The sequence below is a fragment of the Meles meles genome, chromosome 12 (genome assembly GCF_922984935.1).
Source record: "Meles meles chromosome 12, mMelMel3.1 paternal haplotype, whole genome shotgun sequence".
Lineage (NCBI taxonomy): Eukaryota > Metazoa > Chordata > Mammalia > Carnivora > Mustelidae > Meles > Meles meles.
The window spans coordinates 83,051,379-83,071,786 of record NC_060077.1 but is presented as its reverse complement, the minus strand read 5'-3'; the positions used below and the strand labels follow the sequence as shown (position 1 = coordinate 83,071,786).

The 20,408-nt window shown below is 47.8% G+C and overlaps 1 protein-coding gene across 1 annotated transcript in view; it reads left to right on the top strand.

Moving 5' to 3' along the window:
• Positions 1–8,345: 8,345 nt before the first annotated feature.
• KDSR (3-ketodihydrosphingosine reductase) overlaps positions 8,346–20,408 on the top strand; it is a 38,907-nt gene continuing 26,844 nt past the window's right edge. The window contains exons 1-5 of the mRNA XM_046024085.1: positions 8,346–8,551; positions 13,278–13,367; positions 15,788–15,844; positions 20,068–20,133; positions 20,308–20,403. Coding sequence (XP_045880041.1) covers positions 8,444–8,551; positions 13,278–13,367; positions 15,788–15,844; positions 20,068–20,133; positions 20,308–20,403 — 417 coding nt within the window. The 5' untranslated portion in view covers positions 8,346–8,443. The remainder of the gene's footprint in view (positions 8,552–13,277; positions 13,368–15,787; positions 15,845–20,067; positions 20,134–20,307; positions 20,404–20,408) is intronic.

Sequence of the window (20,408 nt, the reverse complement as noted above, 5' to 3'; positions counted from 1 at the left end):
TCTTTTTCTAAGTGTGATTATTATATTCATTATTTTTAAGTCTGTGGACTCTAACAACCAATGATTAGAGCTTGCATTTTGCATGTGTTTGCTTTGGTTAGGTGTCCTTTCATTCTCCTGACTGGTTTGCCACAGAAAGGAAATAAAAAAGGAAACTGGGCATTCAACACAGTTTGAGGAGCATCGCTGAACGCACTGATCTAAGCCGAGATGGAGAAGGGCAGTGCTGCCTGGGGGGTGCCAGCCAGCCCTTCATGCCACGGAACAACCCGGATGTAGCAAGAGCTGTGGTAGCAGGAGACAATGTGATCCCGTCAGTCAGGACTATTCATTTCCCTCTTCGTTTCTTCAGGCTGTCATTAGAGAAGTTGATGTTTTGTTTGCCTCTATAATTACACCTCATTTGGCCCAATATCCCTCTACTTCCTTTGATAATGTCTTAGCCCTTTCCCATAAACAGCAATAAAAATTACATCCTTCCCCTTCCTTCCCAACTCACCTGATTTGAGTCAATATTTCTTCATGTTTACCTTCATGGTGTTAAATGTTCATACTTATATAACTTCATTTGAAATGAAATGAAATCACTTGAAACGATTCCTTTGGATTTCAGTTATAAATGACACCATTCATGAAGTCACTCCTACCTTCTACATCCTCCCTCTCCTCCTAAAAATGTGTTTCTTTTATTATTCTTCCATTGTTAAGGTATATACCAATTACATAGCATTCTGTTCCCTAGCCCCTACATTTGCTTTAGTTCTTGTTCTACTGTTAAATATATCTCATTTCTGAAATTCTCAAAGGGCAGTATCATACTTGTCCAGTCATCTTTCAGATAGCTACATGCTGAATATTTGTGTCCTCCAAAATTCATATGTGAAATCCCAGTGCCCAACAGCGTGGCACGTGGAGGTGGGCCTTGGAGAGGTGATTTTGGTCTCATGAACGGGATTAGTGCTCTTCAGGAGACACCCCAGAGAGTTCCCTTCCCCTTTCTGCCACATTAGGTCACAGTGAAAAGACACTGTCTACGAGCAAGGAAGTGGGCCCTTACCAAACACTGTACCTGCCAGCGCCTTGATTTTGGACTTTCCTGCCTCCAGAACTGCGAGAAATAAATCTCTGTTGCTGATAAGCCAATGAATCTGTGGCATTGTTTTATAGCAACCCAAAGGGACTAAAAGCCTCCATACTTGCCTCAAGAAACACTCATGGGGAAAACATTTCCTTAGTTATTGCATGCTCAGTGGGTGAAATACAGATTAGCTGGGTACAAAACCTTGGCTCAACATTCTTTCCTTAAGGATCGTATAGTTGTATCTTTGTTCTCTTGTGTTGAATGTCACCATGGAGAAATCTGAAACTTGCTTGATCTCTTTTATAAATAAGTGACCCGAATTTTTTTTTTTTTTGCCTGACTGACCAAAATCGCCATTCTTTGAAAATCCAGTGTTTTTTCTAATGGTTTTATAGTTTTACATTTATGTCCACGATTCCTTCTGCATTAGTCAGGGCTCTCCAGAAACAGAACCAATGGAAGATGGACTGATTGACTGATTATAAGGAATTGGCGTATGTGATTATGAGGGCTGTGAAGTTCCAAGATGTACAGGTGAGTTGACAAGCTGCAGGCCTGGGAAGAGCCAAGATTTCAACTCAAGTCCAAAGGCAAGAAAAAAAGCTAATGTTCTAGTTCAAAGGCCAGCAGGTAGGAATAATTCTCTGTTACTTGGTGGAGGGTAAGCCTCGGGTTCTATGTCAGCCTTCAACAGATTGGATGGGACCCATCTACACTGGGAAGATCCATCTGCTTTATTCATTCTACTGATTTATACGCTTATCTCACTATATGCGCTCTTGCAGAAAAACCCAGAATTTGTTTGATCAAATATCTGGACACTCTAGGCTTTAGTCACAGGGACATAAAATTAACTATTGGGCCATCTGAATTAATTTTTGTGGAAGATGGAATGTCCAGGTTGAGGCTTATTTATTCATTTTTTTTTGTCTATAGGTGCCCAATTGTCCCAGCACCATTTATTAAAAAGGCTACCTTTCCCTCCATTAAATAGAGGAGAGGGCAGAGGGAGAAGCAGACTCCCCGCTGAGCAGGGAGCTCCATGCAGGACTGGATCCCTGGGCTCCAGGATCATGACCTGAGCCTCAGGCAGTTGCTTGGCCAACTGAGCCACCCAAGTGCCCCACCCCACCTATTCTTTTCAAAATAAAGTTTTAGCTCTTCTTGTTTCTTTGCTTTTACATATAAATTTTAGAATACTCCTGCCTCTACCTACAAAAAATCTAGCTGGGATTTTGATAGAAGCATATTAAACAGTATATTCACTTGGAAATGTTGATTGTGATAAAATACACATGACATGAAATTTACAATCTTAATCATTTTTTAAAGTCAACAGCTCAGTAGCATTGAGTATATTCAGACTGTTGTGCAAACATCTTGACCTTGGTCTCCAGTATTCTCTTCATCTTGCAAAACTGAACCTCTGTACCCATTAAACACGAACTCTCCATGCTACCTTCCTCCCAGCCTCTGGAAACTGATATTCTACTTTCATTTTCCCTTCTAAATTCTTTCTTTCTCTCCTTCTGTTTCTCTCCCTTTCGTTCTCCCTTCCTGTTTCTCTTCCTTTCTTTCTCCCTTCCTCCCTTCCTTCTTTCCGACCTTCCCTCCTTCTTTCTTTCTATAATCTTCTCCTCCCCACCAAGCCCAAGCCTCCAGTAACCACCATTTTGTTCTCTGTTCCTATGTGTTCTGCTTTTTTTTAAACGATCCCACATATAAGTAAGATTATGAAATATTTGTCTGTATTTCTGTGAAATCTTTCTATAGTCACTTAGCATAATGTCCCCAGGTTCCTTCATGTTATCACAAAGGGCAGGATTTCCTTATTTTTAAGGGCCGATTAATATTTCATTGTGTATATATTGTCTTTATTCATTCATCCATTGATGGACATTTCGATAGTTCTACCTGTTGGCGAAGTCCTAACAGGGACTACAGTTGGGCTGGGAGGATACGGGGCTACAGTGGTTGATGGGATTAGGTGAAAGTCTGGATGAAATGCAGAACGTTTGAACAGCTTCTGTGTGAAGTACTTGTGTCTCCTTTATGTGATTGTACTACGGGGATGGATTTTGTGTCTGACTGGGGAGAATTTCCTCTACCTAGTACTGTAAAACACAAGGCAGGCAAATCTGTCCTCCAGGCAAGATTGCCTGACCCTCTTACATAGGACCCAATAACATTTCCCAAGCCCACATCCATTGTTTATAACAGTATGGGTTACCTGGTAGATGCGAGATGCTGTAAGACCAGTGTCTAGTTGGCTTCTTTGGATTTTGGAGGGTGCAGATTTCACATCTGGAAATATTACTAGATCGTACCTGTAACACCACTAGAATGAAGTCCTAGCATCCTTACTCACACTGGGGCTTATGGCAAAAGGCTGTGAGCATCCCCTATCAATGACTGCTGTAACTTCAGACAGAGGATTTCCATCTCAGAGGCAATTACTAGCTTGCCACGGGACATTAACTGAAACCGCCCTGTTGACTGAAGGACATAAAATAATCTGGAAACCTGAAATACATAAGATGTCTCAGGTGATGTCAGAGAAACAGTCTCATGGAAAAAGCAATGTCTAGAAGAGTTCCATGATACAGTGGAGCTGGTTTTGCAGGAACATGGTACCAGGGGACAAGGAGGTGCATGTGTGTTCACAAGCAGGTAGAATCTTTCCCCCTAGGGCTGACTTTGGAACCACCCGAGAAATTGCTAGACCTGTAGGCCCTGGGCAGTGCCTTACAAACAGCTCTCTATGGACCAAAAAGGAACTGCTTGGCTTACAGAGGTCAGTCTCAAGGTGTATAGATCGCACGATGTTTGGAGGCCGCCGCTCTGATAGAAGATGAGATCAGTCCAACGAGCTGAATGATGTGGTGTGACCCGTATGTTTGGGTTTTGAGCCAACTCATGGGCAGTAGCTAATGTCTTAGCCATGTGGTTAAGTAAAAGAGCAATGGAAAACTTGCCTCTGTTGAAGGGATGCTGTAGGGGGCACTGCCCTATGGAAATCACTACGGCCATCAAGGGGAACATCAAAGGAGGGCATGTCTTTTAGGACTGGGAGGTGATTGGAACCAGCCGGTGAATATCCTATTGTGCTTATTTGTGTTGGCCACTTGGTCCATGGCATGAATGGATATGGAGATGGGGTGGGGAGTGGCGCAGTAACGCAGAGATGGGATGAATCTAGACATTGTCCTCTTGTACCCTCTGGAGATGCCAATGAGACCCTTTTTGTGGTCCACCCAAACTGACAGAGGCTGCAGATGGCTGCAGAACAGATTCCCTTGGGGGGAACCCAGAGCTGGTACCTGGACAGATGTTGGGAGCCCTGGAAGGTTACAGATGGGGGTTGACAGGAAGAAACACACTCTGGACTGGGTTTTGCAGGCCTAGAGTTAGGAGCAAATGATCAAAATACGATAAAAGGACTGGACTAGACGATATCATAACAATTGGAACCACCACTTCCATGTCTTCGGACCAAGGAACGCACTTTTCAGTGCACAGTGTCCAGTAAACAGGCAAAGAGAGAACATCAGGCGGACAAATCATGTCGCGCATCATCTTGAGTAAAGGTCTGACAGAGAATTGGAACAGGCAATTGAAATATTTATTGTCTAAAATGGGGGAGGGAGGGGCGCCTGGGTGGCAAAGTCAGTTAATCATCTGAATCTTGGTTTCCGCTCAGGTCATAATCTCAGAGTCATGAGGTCAAGCCCCGTATTGGGCTCCACACTCAGAGAAAATAAGTTTCTCTCTTCTTCCTCTGTCCCTACGCCCACCCCCATGCGCTCTGCCTCTCTGGAATGAATAAATAAATGTTTAAAAGAAAAGTAAAGAAAATGGGGAGGGAGAGATAAAGGCATGAAGGGCTGACGTCTACGTCTTCCTGAGTGTGTTGCCCACTTTGACAGATTTCTCCACTCTTCTGGGGAATCTGGAGAGGGTGAGGGAGAATGCTGGTGCGACTACGCAGTTCCTCCCATGGAGAGAAGATGGTATGACCATACTTTCGGCTTGTTTTTCCCTCCACATTGCCTCAACTTTCCTCTTTTTCTCCCCGATACAGTGATCTCAAGGACCAGGGCTTCAAATTCAAGTGGTAGAATCAAGGCTGCTCCCCAAGCAAGAAACTCTAATTCTATTTTTTTTTTAATTTATTTATTTGACAGAGAGAGAGAGATCACAAGTAGGCAGAGAGGCAGGCAGAGAGAGAGGAGGAAGCAGGCTCCCTGCTGAGCAGAGAGCCCGATGTGGGGCTCGATCCCAGGACCCTGGGATCATGACCTGAGCCGAAGGCAGAGGCTTTAACCCACTGAGCCACCGAGGTGCCCCTCTAACTCTATTTTTCAACCTTATACTAGACTTCCAAGATATTGGTGGGAGTGATGGTTACGCCTTCCCTCCATCTGCAGAAACTAGGGTTGACAGTGAACACAGGTGTGTTGTGTGGTGTTGTGTGGTGTTGTGTGGTAGTTGGCTGAGAAAGCTCCCAGGTTGTGCGCCTCTGTCACCTTCCCCCATATGAATGGGAATGGACCGAGGGGGAGGACTTTGCTCAATTAGTAGCAGTGCTACGAGTCTGGAACAGCCTAGAACGAGGCTGAACCTAGCCTTCCTTCCATGGAGAGAAAGTCCAGGTAAAAATAAGTCACAAATAGAGAGAAGGAGAACTAGTAGCTAAGGGTAAAAGAACAAATAAATGGGCTAACGCGACAACTATGATCCAGGGTTACAGCAACACCTTGAAGGAGGCTCACAGCAAGAGATGATATTGTCTCCTATGAAAGCTCAATTATACTGGATGTCTTAGCGGGTGGAGAGCACCCCTGTTTCTAGAAACTGATAGAGTCGAATGGAAACCTGCAAATCTGAATGGGTTGACTTTCGGAGACCTGTGATGTGATGACGAGCTGGACCAGTTGTTGATGACTGCGTGACATTCCAGTGACAGGCCACTGTCTTTTGACTCTTATTTTTCGGGTTATATCTGCAGCCCATCTTGTGATTCGTGTAACACCGGCACTGTCTTGTCTGGCAGATTGCACTACTGATCTTGTTGGTCAAACCTACTGGGAAATTGAGGTAAGAGCCTCCTACCCTACCCTACCTCCTCCAAATCTTAGGGCATGTGTTTGTTTTGCTGTAGGAGAGCTTTGGACAAAGGCCAGGGAGTGGCCTGTGTAGTCAAGAATCTGGGCTTGCCGGAAGAGAAGTTCTAGCCTTTGTCTTTGGCTTCTTGGAGGTAATCTGTGCCATAGCTGATAGAAGTGCCTTTGTTTAGATGAGGGTAGGCCAGTCTGGACTTTGAGGCGGGGGCTGATCGTGCCAGAAAGACCAACCATGTGATTTAGGTGGAAGGTCATATCATCCGTTGACCTTCAAAGACTGAGTTCAGCCATAGGCGCAATCAGTCAATTGTACTTACACACCGGAAACTCCAGTAAACACTCTGCACACCAAAGGAGCCTTCCCGGTTTGCAGTTCTCGGTGCTATTATCACACACCCATGCTGGGAGGGTCACCTGTCCTGACTCCGTGAGAGGTGGCAACAGGAGGCCTCCATACTTTGACCTCTGTACTTCTTCCCTTAGCCGACTTTGTTGTGAACCACAACCACGAGAATAACAGCTCTCTGTCGGTTCTCTGAGGCGTTCCAGAGAATTATCAAAAATGAAGGTGGTTTGGGAACCCCCAAATTTGTTTCTTTAATTTTTACTTTTTTCATTTTGAAGGGAACCCCCAAATTCGTAATTCGTGCCAGAAGTCTTGGGGACTGTGCCCTCAAGCCTTGTCATTTGCCTAACTCTGGGCAATAAAGTAAGAAAGAAATAAAAATGAATTTGCCCCTGAGTTTTTGCATGTTTCTAAAAACAACAACAGAAGGGGAAAGCAAGCAGGCAAACAAACAGATGTTCCTTACGCAAATCAAAACCAGAAGGAAACGTCACACCCCCTAGGAAGGCTATAATGAAAAGGACAGATGGTAACAAGTGTTGGTGGGGATGTGGAGAAACCGGAACCCTCATACGTTGTGGGAGAGGACAGAAAGGTCTGGCTGCTCGGGTTAAACACAGTTATCCTAGATCCAGCCATTCTGCTCTTAGGTGTAGATCCAAGAGAAATGAAAGCATATGTCCACCCGCAATCTTGTACATGAATGTTCAGAGCAGTAGAAATTCTAATAGCCCCCAAATGGAAAGAGGCTCTCTGTCCATCTGTTGGTGAACAAAATATGTGGTATACTCATACCAGGGAATACAAGTTGGTGATAAAAAGAATGAAGGGCCGTTGCATTGTACAACTAGGGTGAACCTCGAAAATAATATAAGTGGAATAAGCCTCACAGAAAAGGCCTGTATTGCGGAATTCCATTTATATGAAATACCCAGCTTAGGCAAACCTAGAGACAGAAAGATGGTGGTAGCCTAGGGCTGGGGGGGAGGGGGGGCTTGGGAGGAACCGGGGAGTGGGTGCTGAGGGATGCAAGGTATTTGGGGTGTTGGGGGGGGTGTAACTAAATGTGCTAAAACTGATTGTGGTAGTGGTTGCAGGAGTCTGTGACCGTACTAAAAACTGTTTATTGTGCGCTTTAAATCGGTGAAGTGTATGGGATGTGAATTAGATCTCAATAAAGCTGTGTTTTGTTTTGTTTTGAACGCAGCCTTGGGAAAGGGGATGGACTCTTGAGCTCAAGGAAATTCGATCCGCGTGGCTCTTTAGGCTCCACGGTAAGGCTTTCCCGGTCCTCTGAGACGCGACCGTGGGCTGTGACCACGGTTCGGAGCACGCCTAGAAGGCCTGACACGGAGCCGGGAGGTCGGCTTGATCTCAGGGCTCCCCCACTGCGACAGGGTCTGCCCGGCCCCAGGCCGCGGCTTCCAGAGCCCAGGATCGCCCGGCGCGAGCGCGGAACCGCGGCCCGAGTGGCTCCCACCCCCAGACTCGGCTTGGGGAGGCCTGAAAAGCCGCCTCCGCGGTCCTAAGAAGCACCCCGGCCGCACCCCTGAGCGTCGCCCCGGCCCTTCGGAAGGCGCTGGCAGGTGGCGCCGCCGGGGCCCCGCCGCCCCCGCGCTCGGGGACACCCCGTCCCCCGGGAGGTCGCGGGCCGCGTCCCGCAGCTCTACCACAGGCCCCCCGCCTCGCGGCCCCGGCCCCCGCCTCCGGGAAGCACCGCCCCGCCGCGGTCGCGCCCTCGGCCGGCTCCGCCTCTTCCCCTCCGGCCGCCGCCCCGCCCCGCGCCGGCCGCGAACCCAAACAGCGGCTCCTGCTGCGCGCGGCCGCGCGTGATCGCCGCGCCGCCGAGCCCCGCGCGCCCGCCCTCCCGGCCCGGCCCGGCCCCGCCGAGCGATGCTGCTGCTGGCCGCCGCCTTCCTCGTGGCGTTCGTGCTGCTGCTCTACATGGTGTCACCGCTTATCAGCCCCAAGCCCCTCGCCCTGCCCGGGGCGCATGTGGTGGTGAGTGGCCTCCTGTTGCTGCGCCGCCGCCGCCGCCGCCGCCGCCGCCGCCCGGCCCGCTCGGCCGCCCGGAGCCCGCCCCCTGGCGCGCCGGCCCTCGACCGAGGCCCAGCCGCCCGCGTCCCTTTCTCCTCCGAGGGCCACCTGCCGCCGCGCGGCCCGGCCCCGTCCCTGCGGGGGACGGTAGGGCCCCGCCCTCCGCCGCAGCTGGCCCTCCCCGGGGCGGGAGAGCGGGGCGCCGGGGGCACCGGAGCCGCTCGCTAATCCCCGGGGCACCCGTGGGATGTGGATACTGCTGCGCTCGGTTTTCCCGATGAGTCCGCCGAGGAGCGGAAAGGCTGAGAAACTTTGCCAAGGACACCGCGGTCGGTGGCCGCGCAGGGCGAGGCGCACGGTCCCGGCCGCGTCGCGGGGAGGCGGGCGGCAGGGAAGGGGTCCCAGCCGCCGGGACCCGCCGAGGCAGCTCGGAACGGGAAGACGGCCTGTGCGAGTGACAGAAAGAGCAGTTGCCAGAGGAATCCAGGAAGTGACTCACCTTGGGGGGGGGGAAACCGCCCCGAACCCAGGGGGCTGGCGGTCCCTGCTCGACGGTGTCGGGACGCTTCTGTCCCGTCTGCACGGCTGGTCTGTCGGAGCTCAGCTCCCGGGTAGGCCATCATTTCGGAGTGAGGCGGACGAGCTCACCGACCTGCTAGTGCGGGAGGGATGCGGGAGGTGTGGACGGGTTTGGGTCCTTTCCTACCGGAAGCGAGTGTCTTCAGAGATCCCTTTTCTGCAGGTGTCGGCGCCTTCCTTCTCACCTGCGCGCAGCACTTTGCCACTTGCTGTGGCTTTCGCATCGGTTTTCTTATTCGGATCTCACAAGCACACCGATGCACACCGAGGTGGGCGGTGATTGAACAAGGAGAGTTAGTTACTAAGCGGGCGGCAGGAATCCTGCCAGAGGGGACGTGTGCGAGCCGGGTGCCTGTGGAGATGGAGCCTCCCTACCGAGCTGACCAGGCTGGACTGGCCATTTATTTTAGTGTGCTTTAGATCTGGACAAACGTTTGTGAATGAGAAAACGTGTTTTTCTTTACAGGGTCCTTTGTAAAAATATTAGTATATTCCCAACTCCTGCTGTTGCTGATGTGAGGTTAGTGTAAATTCATTTCGAAAGAGAGCGAGAGAAGCCAAACTTTCCACGGAGGCCAAATTCTGAAAGTGCCACATCTCCAAGAGAACTTCTGCCTCGGAAGCATGGCTTTCAAAGTTGAAATCCTGCAGAAGTTACGTTTGCAGAACGTAGCTTGGAAAAAAAACGTAAAGCCAAAAGCTGGCGTGAACATTTTGATTCAGTATTTATAAGGGAGTTTCACTTAACCTTGACTCCCGTCCTTCTCACTTCCATTGTGCCGCAGGCCCTGAGTAAGATAATGAGTCTGTTGGGGTAAACTAAGAAGAATTTCTTATTTTCACCATCCCATTTTAATACGCCACTATAAATAATGTGAGGATGCCATGAATAATTCACATGATGTCACCATCTGTCTTCTTTTTTAATGTCACAAGACGAGGGAAAGCGCCATTCTTTTTGTTGAAACTTGTTAGGACCGGACCAGGTGGTGTTAGGAGAGGGAGCTGACATTTCGAATGTCTCCTTATGTGAAAGCATGAACAGACTTAGGTCACAATCATTGCTTTCTATTTAGAACAGTTCGCATATCTAGTGTTATCTCCCTAATGACAGCGGCGATACTGCGGAGGTCTCACAGGGTATGTACTTAGGTTTAAAAACCTGTTTCATCGACTTGGGGAGAACTGGAAAATCAGGTCCTTCCTTTTTTGGAGATGGCTGGGAGCAGTTCTTGCTGCAAACCACCCTGTTTCTTGTCCTCAATAAGAGGTGTATGCTGTGATGAAAGAGATAGAAACATTTAAATGATATTTTGCATTGAATCGTAAGAGGCAGTGATAAGGAAAGGAAATTAGGCTGTTATCTTTAAACACCTGGGCCCAGTTTGCCAGTCATCAGGCAACTCCGTCGGTGTTTCCCACTTTTCTCAGCCTTTTGGAAAATCTCTTCCATGTTGTTCTGCCATTCAGAATAGCACAGCCTAGACTTGGCTGATGTATACTCTTAGATGGTCTTAGATGCTTAAGCCTTAGCTTAATTAGAAGGTTAGTTTCTCGAGCTAGGACCGAAAGATCGAAGCCGTACCGTTGCTCATAAGGAAAAGACTTAGAAGTGATCAGATTGAACAGTCGCTTGTCTGTGCAGTGCATGGACACAGCTAGCCTACCTAGAACGGTCTAGAAAAAGGACAGCAATCACAGCAGTAGCACTTTAGAGAATGTAGGTTTTCTCAATAACCTTATAACTTCAGCTTCCATTAATTTATCGAATAACCAGTAGGGAAACTTTACTTCCGATTTTTTGGGCATTGTCTATTTCAGAGAAATGGTACCATGCACCACTCTTGGAAATTAATGTAGGCTGAGTGCTTATTTCGCAACGGCTTATGCCAGGTTCTGTGCTCAGAATGAGGGGGATAGATTGGACTCAGTGCTCGTCCTCAAAGAGCTTACAGTCTGGTCACGGAGCTAAGATGGGTACACAAAGTGGAAAGGGACAGGTAAAGGACAGGACTGAGTGACAGAGTCAGGAAGGCTTCCTGGAGGAGGGGACGTTGGATCTGGCCTCTGCAGGGTAGGTAGGATTTGGATAGGTAGGTATGCGGGGGATGTGGGGTGGAGGGACATTGAGGCAGCAGTGACACCATCATATCACAGCTGGAGGCATGTTAATTGCTGTGGAATTGGAATGTCTGGTGAAATTTAAAAAGCCAAAGCCACCCGTGAAATATCTCAGCAGCAAAGAGCTGCTCAGAGGCAACTGTTAGCTGGGGCAGTGGGTAGATTTTTACAGTAACCCTCTGGAGAAAATTGGTTAATTATCCGCCAAGGAGGTCTCTTCAGTGGTGAGGACTTGAGGCTAAAGACAAATAGGGGACCCTCAGCATCCATGGAGACTGGTACATTGTATAGAAGTGGCTTTGTGATAATTTTAAAATCATTGAGATGGGGTCAAGGATGTTCATTACAGCATGATTTATATCTAACAGTAAAACATTTGAAATAATCCGAATGTCTGTTAGAGGGAAATCGTCAACTAAGTTTTAGTGCCGCTCCTTGATGTAATATAGTGAAGCCTTTTAGTTTTTTGACATAAGACTTTTTGATACATTTTTAAAATTCTATTCTATTCTGTTTATTTATTTTTAAAGATTTTATTTATTTGTCAGAGAGAGAGAGAGAGCACACAAGCAGGGGGAGCAGCAGGCAGAGGGAGAATCAAGGTCCCCGCTGAGCAAGGAGCCCAATGTGGCACTTGATTTCAGGTCCCTGGGATCATGACCTGAGCGGAAGGCAGACGCCTAACCAGCTGAGTCACCCAGATGCTCCGATATATGTATTTTTCAAGTAGGATATGATACCATGTAAGGTCAGATGCCTCTCTGATACTTCCCCACTCCCTTCACCCGACAACCCTGGGCCCCCATTCTCTTCCCCTAGATTATATAATTTGCAAAGGAAAAATGACTAGAAAGATAATACTGCATTTGTCTTATGAAGTTAAATGTATATCAAGCCCTTCTTATTTGCCAGGCCCTGTCCTCTTAAGTGCTAGGGATTAGTGGGAGCAGAAATGGAGATGGTATTTTTCTGGTGTTTATGAGGCAGTGATAGGAGAAAAGGCCGTGAATCAAATAATCACACAAATAAATGCATGGCTGTTTGAGTCTGTGAGTGCCATAAAGGAAAAAGGACGCAGTGCTAGAAGGTGGGTTATAGTTAGGGAAGGGGCAGTCAGTAAATGTTTTCCTGAGGAAGTGATGTTTGAGCTGAGATTTTTTTTTTTTTTTTAAGATTTATTTATTTGATTCGGGGCGGGGGGGGGTGCGGGGAACATGCAGAAAGAGAGAATCTCAAGCAGACTGCCTGGTGAGCACCAAGCCTGGCAAAGCAGGGCTGGATCCCAGGACCCATGAGATCATGGTCTGAGCCGGAACCGTGCTCATCTGACCTAGCCACTCAGGTGCCCCTGTGCTGAGATTTAATGGGTGAATGAGAGCCAGGTGGATGAAAAGAGGGGAGAAGAGCATTTCTGGCAGGGAGGTGAATGTGCAAAGGCCCTGTGGTTGGAGGGGGACATGGAACTCAAAGATAGCCAGTAGGGCTGAACTAGATTGTGAGGAGCAGAATATTACAAGAAGGAAGATTTTACCTTTTAATATTTCTATGTGATCATATATTTCTTTTATAATAAGCAGTCATGTAAAATATTAGATGATCTGTGCAGGTGGCTCTTCTTTGCATTTCTTTTGAAGACAGTCATACAGGAGATATGCAGTAAGGAAGTAAGATTCATTTGAATTTGGACCCAGAGGTAGACTAATGTATTATTTATTAGCTCAATTTATAGGGCACTTTCCTTCTAGTGAATGCAGAAAAACATAGGTGTGCAGTTAATAGTTCGGTGCTGAAAACAGTCGGCAGCAGGACCCGCTAACAGTGACATTGTCCGTATTTGCCCCTCTTTCGTGAAGTCTGGGATGAAGAAACTACGATCACTAAACGTCTGGTTCTCATAGACTGGGTGTTTGAGCCCATCGTCATTTTAAATGAACTTCCTGGAGAAGGGAAATTTTGAGAGCTAAGAAGATTTGATTGTCTTTGCTTTTAGGTCACGGGGGGCTCCAGTGGCATTGGCAAGTGTATCGCTATCGAGTGCTATAAGCAAGGAGCGTTCATAACTCTGGTGGCCCGGAATGAGGTAAGTCTTCTGGGTGTGTTGTTACCCACCTCCTTATTCGGCTTTAGATTTGCCGGAGAGGCGGTGCCCGTGACCTGGGGTTCGGATCTCTGGTTCCAGGTGTGATTTTTCAACCACTGGTTGTTTCTCACATTCGGGGCAAAGACTTCTCAGTGGAAGCCAGGCCAGCTTCACAAATATTTATTTAGTTTCACCGACTGTTAGGCAACATGGGAGGCTCTGCGCTTTTGGGTGAGAGAGGCCGCAGGGAGCTGGGGAGGGCATCAGCCTGCAGGGAGGAGGCGGCAGAGGAGATCACAGGGCCGATAGCCGCGTCCTGATCAGGACAGGCAGGTGTCTCTCTGGAATTTGCTTCTTATCCAGATGATGTCCATCTCTCATGAAACCCACACTCCACCAGGGAGTCTTGTTGCTCCCCAGCACTGTAGCAAAATGTGTGTTTTTCTGTGTCAAGTCAACACTAGGTCTGTTTTGCTTTTCTTTCTTTCTTTCTTTCTTTTTTATCGCCCCCAGGGTCTGTTATTCTTGCCAAAGTTGTTTCCACAGCCAAAGCAATGACACTGTGTTCACACGAGCAGTTGTGGAGTCCTCTTGTGCCGGGGAGGCGGGGGGAAGCGGGGGGAGGCGGGGCGGGGGAGGCGACCACGGCTGTGTTGTCCGCCACCTGCCATTGTTCCGTGCCTGGCGCCGTGCTTGGCTCCTGGCGGGTGCTCAAAGCAGAGCTGTGGGATGGAGACACGAAGGGAGGGCTGATGGAAGGAAGGGGGACACCTGTGTGGCTTCTTTGCCTGGGGACTTCGGATTCTCATATGCCAAAGGAGGGCAACAGTGGGGTGACCGACCACTCAGGTGGGGGTACACAGCTACCCGGGAGCGCCTCGGGAAGGGGGGAGTATTTAAATATTGGCACAGAATTAGGCTTCAGTGTTCATAATTTCTTCTTAAAATCAAGAAACGCAGAATTGCTACTTCCCGTGTGTATCCTGACATCTCTAACAGTGACTTTGCTTTGGCATTAAAGCCACTTGATGGGAAGGAAAATGTCACTGTATTTTATTTTATTAATGATTTTGTTTATTTACTTTTGAGAGAGAGATTGAGAGAGCACGAGCGAAGGAGAGGGGCAGAGGGAGAAGCAGGCTTCCTGCTGAGCAGGGAGCCCAATGCGGGACTCGATCCCAGGACCCTGGGTCATGACCTGAGCCGAAGGCAGACGCTTAGCCAACTGAGAAAACATATCCAGAAAACATAACTGTAATAAAATGGCATTATTTGAGATGTAAACAATGTCAATATTTGATACAAGATGGATGGAAAGGAAGCAGGGGTGGCCCCAAGTTTCAGGGGCTCAAAAGCTCTTTCTGTGGGTCCTTGCATTGCTAGACATGAACGAGCAGATGAGCCCTCTGGCTTCCAGAAATTCCTTATTTTCTAATATAATTGTTTATTCCAATTGTGACAAAGGCAAGTTGTGTCTGTCTTTATTAATAGAATATTATTTTATCATAGACACATCCACGTTCAGAAGCCCACATGTCTTTCCGGAGGATTCCCCTCCTCTCTTCTTCTCTAGCTGTCTTTGATTTTTTTTTTTTTACGATTTTATTTATTTATTTGACAGAAGAAAGATATCACAAGTAGGCAGAGAAGCAGGCAGAGAGAGGGGGAAGCAGGCTCCCCGCCGAGCAGAGAGCCCGATGAGGGGCTCGATCCCAGGACCCTGAGATCATGACCTGAGCTGAAGGCAGAGGCCCAACCCACTGAGCCACCCAGGCACCTCTGATGTTTTTAAATTACAACTTTTAGAACAAATGACGAACTGCCAACTGATACATCCCTCTTCTTGAAAAATGAGCCAAACAAGCAAAATTGAGACCTTGGAAGAATCTCTCAGTTACAGGATGGCTTTCTTGTTTAAGATTATTCTCAGAAAGTAGCCAGGATTAGGTTTCCTCCATCTATCTAAAAGAGTGATTTTTTAGTATATTTGCTTTTGTGGGAGAGGAGGAAGATACCGGACAGTCTCACAACAGCACGCTTGACGTGGAATCACAGGATATGGCAGGGCCATGTGGGGGTTCTTGGTTTATGTCACACTCACTGATGTCGGATCCAACAATTTATTAGCCTTGAGATGGTGCCCGCCAGCAATGAGTACTGTTAATTGGGATTTTGCAGTTCATTTATTTTTCTGTTATCTTTCAGAAAACCCTTGCTGTCACTTAATCATAGCCGAACATAACTTTACAGCTCTTTTCTTTCATACCCTGTGGCCCATAGCTGTACAGTACAGAGGCTGTCTTGAGTGTTTTCTGCACTTTAATAAATACTTACACAAATAATTGCTTTTTCGCCCCATTTAAACAAACAAGCAGACAAATAGACAATCACCAGAACTAATCGTTGTCTGTTGCTTTCAGGACAAGCTGCTACAGGCAAAGAAAGAAATTGAAAAGCACTCTATTAATGATAAACAGGTATGAGCCGTCCTCGGGATGCATTTTCTGAACTGATCAGCACAGCTGTGTAGAGGGAAGAAAAGTGTTGTTTGAACTGCAAATAGTTCATGTAAAGCACGTAGGATTTTCCTAGTTAAGATACATATTAGACAGTTTTTTCAAAAGCGAAGTCGTTTGAATTATCTTTGAGTTCAGGTTGTTACCAAAACGTACAGACTTTGACTTACACGCACCAATGATCAAATAATGTTTTTCTAGAAAGTGATTTTATTTCGGTTATTTATTTAAGGTAACTTCATATAAACACTTAAGGGGAAAGGGGCACTATATTTATTTTTTTGGTTACGGTATTTTTTGATGAATAAAATGGTGTGTATGTGTATATGTATCGTTCAGTATAAAACCTAATAGCAAGTTACTGTGGCACTCATCACCCAGCTTAAGAAATGAGATGTACTGGGGCCCCCGGAGCGCCCCTGGGAGCCCATATCAGCTGCCCATATCCTCTGGTCTCATTTCTAGAGGCAACCCCCAACCTGATTTATATGTTGATTTGTCCTTTGCTCTTTTCATAATTTCACTAGAGGGTGCCCATAACCCTAAATAAGATACTGTTTATTTCTGCTTCTCTTTGAACTTGATGGCATCATTCTTATTTTTTTTTGTCAGACTTCTTGAGACATACTTCACATACCATTCAGTTCACCGGTTCAAGGGTACGATTCAGCGGCCTACCCGCAGGGTTGCGCAACCTGCACCAGAATCGCTGTAGAGCTTTCCAGTAGAAAGTGGGGACCTTGTCACTCCCCATTCCTCCCAACCCCCGCAGCCCCAGGCAATCACTATTCTCCTTTCTGCCTCTGTAGATTTGTAGGACATCATTCTCTAGGTATTTTTGTGCAACTTGATTTCTTCCCTAGAGACTGCTTTAGAGATATTTCTGCATTGTTGCATAAAGTCATAGTTTATCCATTTTTTACTGCTATGTAGCATTTTCCTGGATGTATTTAGAAGACCTATCGTTCATCAGTTCTACTGTTGGTGGATATTTCGTTTCCAGTTTTTTGGTTAGTTTTACATCTTGCTGTGACTGAAGTTTTTCTCCATGTCTCCGTGCGTGTGTGCAAGGATGGGCTGTGTCTGGAAATGGGATTGTGGAGGTACAGTTAGAGCGCACACGCGTCTTCCGCTTCAGCAGAGTGGGCGCACGCCCACCCGTAGTGCTCCGGCCTCCTGTTGCCTCACATCCTTGCCAACACTTGGTATTGGCAGGCTTACTAATTTTTGCCTTTCGGATGGGTTTTAAATGGTATTTCACTGTAGTTTTTTGAATTTTTTAAATTATTTTTTAAAAAATACTTCACTAATTTGAGAGAAAGAGTGTCTGTGTGAGCTCAGGGGGAGAAGCAGAGCGGGGAGGGAGAGGGAAAGAATCTCAAGCAGGCTCCACGTAGAGTGAATGCAGAGCCCAGTGTGGGACTCGATCCCATCACCCGACACCCCGAGATCCTGACCCGAGCCGAAAGCAAGAGTCAGACGCCTAACCTACTGAGCCACCCAGTGCCCCTCACTGTAGTTTTAGTAGCCTCTTTTTCCCCTCCAAAATACGTGAGAGCTCTTTCCACGTCAAGAAAAATAAATCAGCCTCACCTTTTGTAACTGCCGTGGCGGTCTAGGGACCCGCAGGTCCGCAGTCATTCCTGGGGCAGCGAGGCTACCATGTCTTCTGCTTGGCTTGCTGTGCCGCAGGTAGAGGTCCTCGTCCGCATCTCCCTGTGTCCATGTGTGGCATCTTCCCCACTACCTTGGCTCCTGTGCCCCCTTCCCTGAAGCCTGAGAGCATCGGAAAGCTGCCATCTCAGCAAATCTGTCCGTTTTCTTTTTTTCCATAGTCATGTGAGTTCTGATAGAGGAAGACGTCTCCTGTCAAACCGCGGCGCTCGTGTGCTCCTGGCTGAAGGCCAGGCCTGCTGGCAGCAGCATCTCCCTGGCCCGGACTCGTTCGCCCGACTCCCACCCCCGCCTCAGCCATCAGAAGGCTTGAGGTCATGTGGCAAGTTCCTGGCGCCTCTGTCAGGGACAGGGAGGATGGGCTGGGCCGGGCCAGAAGGACTTCGCTGCACAGCTTAGCACAAACAGAGCCGCAGGGACACGTTTTTCTGGTGATTTGTGAACCCCCCCCCTTTTTTTTTTTGAAATTTTGCTTATCTGTGGGATAGCTTTTATTTATAGTAAATGATCTAATACGTATAAAAAGCTTCGCATAAAAATCCCAGTTACAGGAATAAAACCCAAGGGCAGCTCCTCTGGAATATTCCAGGTCGCATTTGCAACGGGGGCCCTTTCCTTTCCTTAGGGATTTAGCTCCTTTGGATAGGACTCCTTCTTGCATCAAGTAAGACTTCCTGCCCCCCTCACGTTGTAGCTTTATTCCTCGCGTCGCGTCTTCTCAGAGGTGGAAGGGAGCTTTGTGGTCACTAGCTTCTGACACCCTGGCCAGAGCAGGTGAGGCCAGCGCCGCCTCCTCGGGTCCCACCCAGCTAGTGGGTGAAGGGGCAGGACTGGAACCCAGGCAGGGCAGGACTGGAACCCAGGCCCGTCAGGCCCGTGCCTGCGCCGGCCCCTTCCCCCGCACCGCACCCCCTTCAACTCACAGCCACACACATGCTCGTGATTGGAAGTAGATGCCCCCTCCTGTGCACACTCGTTCTGTCTGTCCCCCAGCTCGGCGGCCAGTCTCCACCCAGAAGAACTTAAGGAAAGACTGAGAAGTGGAGAAATGCCTTTTTGCTTCTCTCCGCGACCCCCCTTGGAACACGGAACATTCCGATGTCAGAGGCTAAGCTCTGGATTTGAAAACGTTATCCAAAAAGGGAAATTAAAACAATAGCTCATTGTTAGTCCCTGTTAGTATTTTGAACTGTTATTTTATCAGTTTTTTGTCCAAGTAAGCACGGAAATATGTGCTTTTTTTCCTCCCCCTTCCTTCTTCCCTTCCTTCCCTTCTTCCTTTCCAAAGACTGAGTGGAACTGTTTTCCGTGGCCGGCACGGGCTGGGCTCTTCCTGGCATCTGTCTGTACTGTGAACCCCTGTGCGTGGCCACATTCGGACTGGGTGGGCTCTGGGGCCTGATTGGTGACTCCTGGGAGTGGGCGGCCGGTCCAGAGTCGGCACCTCAAGCTCCCACAGGCCCCGAGGGACCCTTGGCCTTGAAAAATAAAGTCACTGGGCTCAGACTCAAACTAAGGTGGGCTTTGCGAGTAGGTGTTGTTTGCTCGTCTCTGTTCCCCCTGACGAAGCGGAGCCTCAGCAGGGCCATGAGAGCTTGGCGACTGCTCCAAGGGAAGTATTTTTTTGAGCTTATTTATTAGATGTATTGTTTTTATTTTTAACGACCTTAGATGTTAACAACTTGAGATGCAGTTCATATGCACTTTATTTATTCTTTATGTAGTTTATGTTTTTTTTAACGGCCGGAGCTATAATTGATGTCCAGTAAACAACACCCATGTGAAGAGTACAGTTCGATGGCTTCTGACAGATGTATACGCGTGTAAAAGTGGTGCTGAAATCCAGACACGGAACGTGTCCCTGCCCCCAGGGTTCCACTTACCTCCTCGTGGTCCAGGCCTCTCTCCACGTCGGGCCACAGTTGGTCTCAGAGCCGCTGTCAGTCACTGTAGATCAGAGGCGTGCCCAGAGGAGCTTTTTACATTTCTTTTCCTGTCTATTTCCGGGTGAAACCGACAAAAATTGTATGCACTTAAGGGGCACAGGGTGACGACTTGATGCACACTGGCGCCGTGAAAGCTTGCCCCCTCAAGTTGATTCACACACCGGTCACCTCACGCGGTTACTTCGCGTGTGTGTTGAGAACACCCACGATCTGCTCTTCTGGGGGATCTCACGTACGCAGTAGAGTCGTTCCTGTTGGTAGTCAGCGTGCTGTACGTGAGACCCCCAGAACGTATTTATCTTATGCCTGAAAGCGTGTACTTTGACCCATATTTCTTAAGACATGTTTTTGAGTTTGCACAAGAGAGTTTGCTGTGAAAACTGCCAAGAAAATTAGGCTCCACAGTTGCGCTGTCAGCAGATTTCCAACGGTGCGATCTGTGCCTACAGAGCCAGACTTCCCAGCTATTGGAAAGAATTGCCTTTATGTTAAAAAATTCTTTAAAAAATCCTTTCAGACACCTGCGTGGCTTTGATCTTTTTTTTTTTTTTCTCTTCCTAACAGGTGGTGCTTTGTATATCCGTTGACGTTTCTCAAGACTACAGCCAAGTAGAGAACGTCATAAAACAAGTAAGAGGTTGGGCTAGCTGGAACTCACTCACTTGCCTTTCAGCCGGTTCTTCCCATTCTGGTGTGTGGCTGGGAACTGACAAGTCATCTCTGTCGCTTTGATAGTTGTTGTCATTGATTTGCTACAAAGTGATTCTTCTTTTTCTTCATGCCTGCTCTGATGAATTTTTCCAGGCACAGGAGAAACTGGGCCCAGTGGACATGCTTGTGAACTGTGCAGGAATGTCACTTTCGGGAAAATTTGAAGATCTTGAAGTTAGTACTTTTGAGGTAAG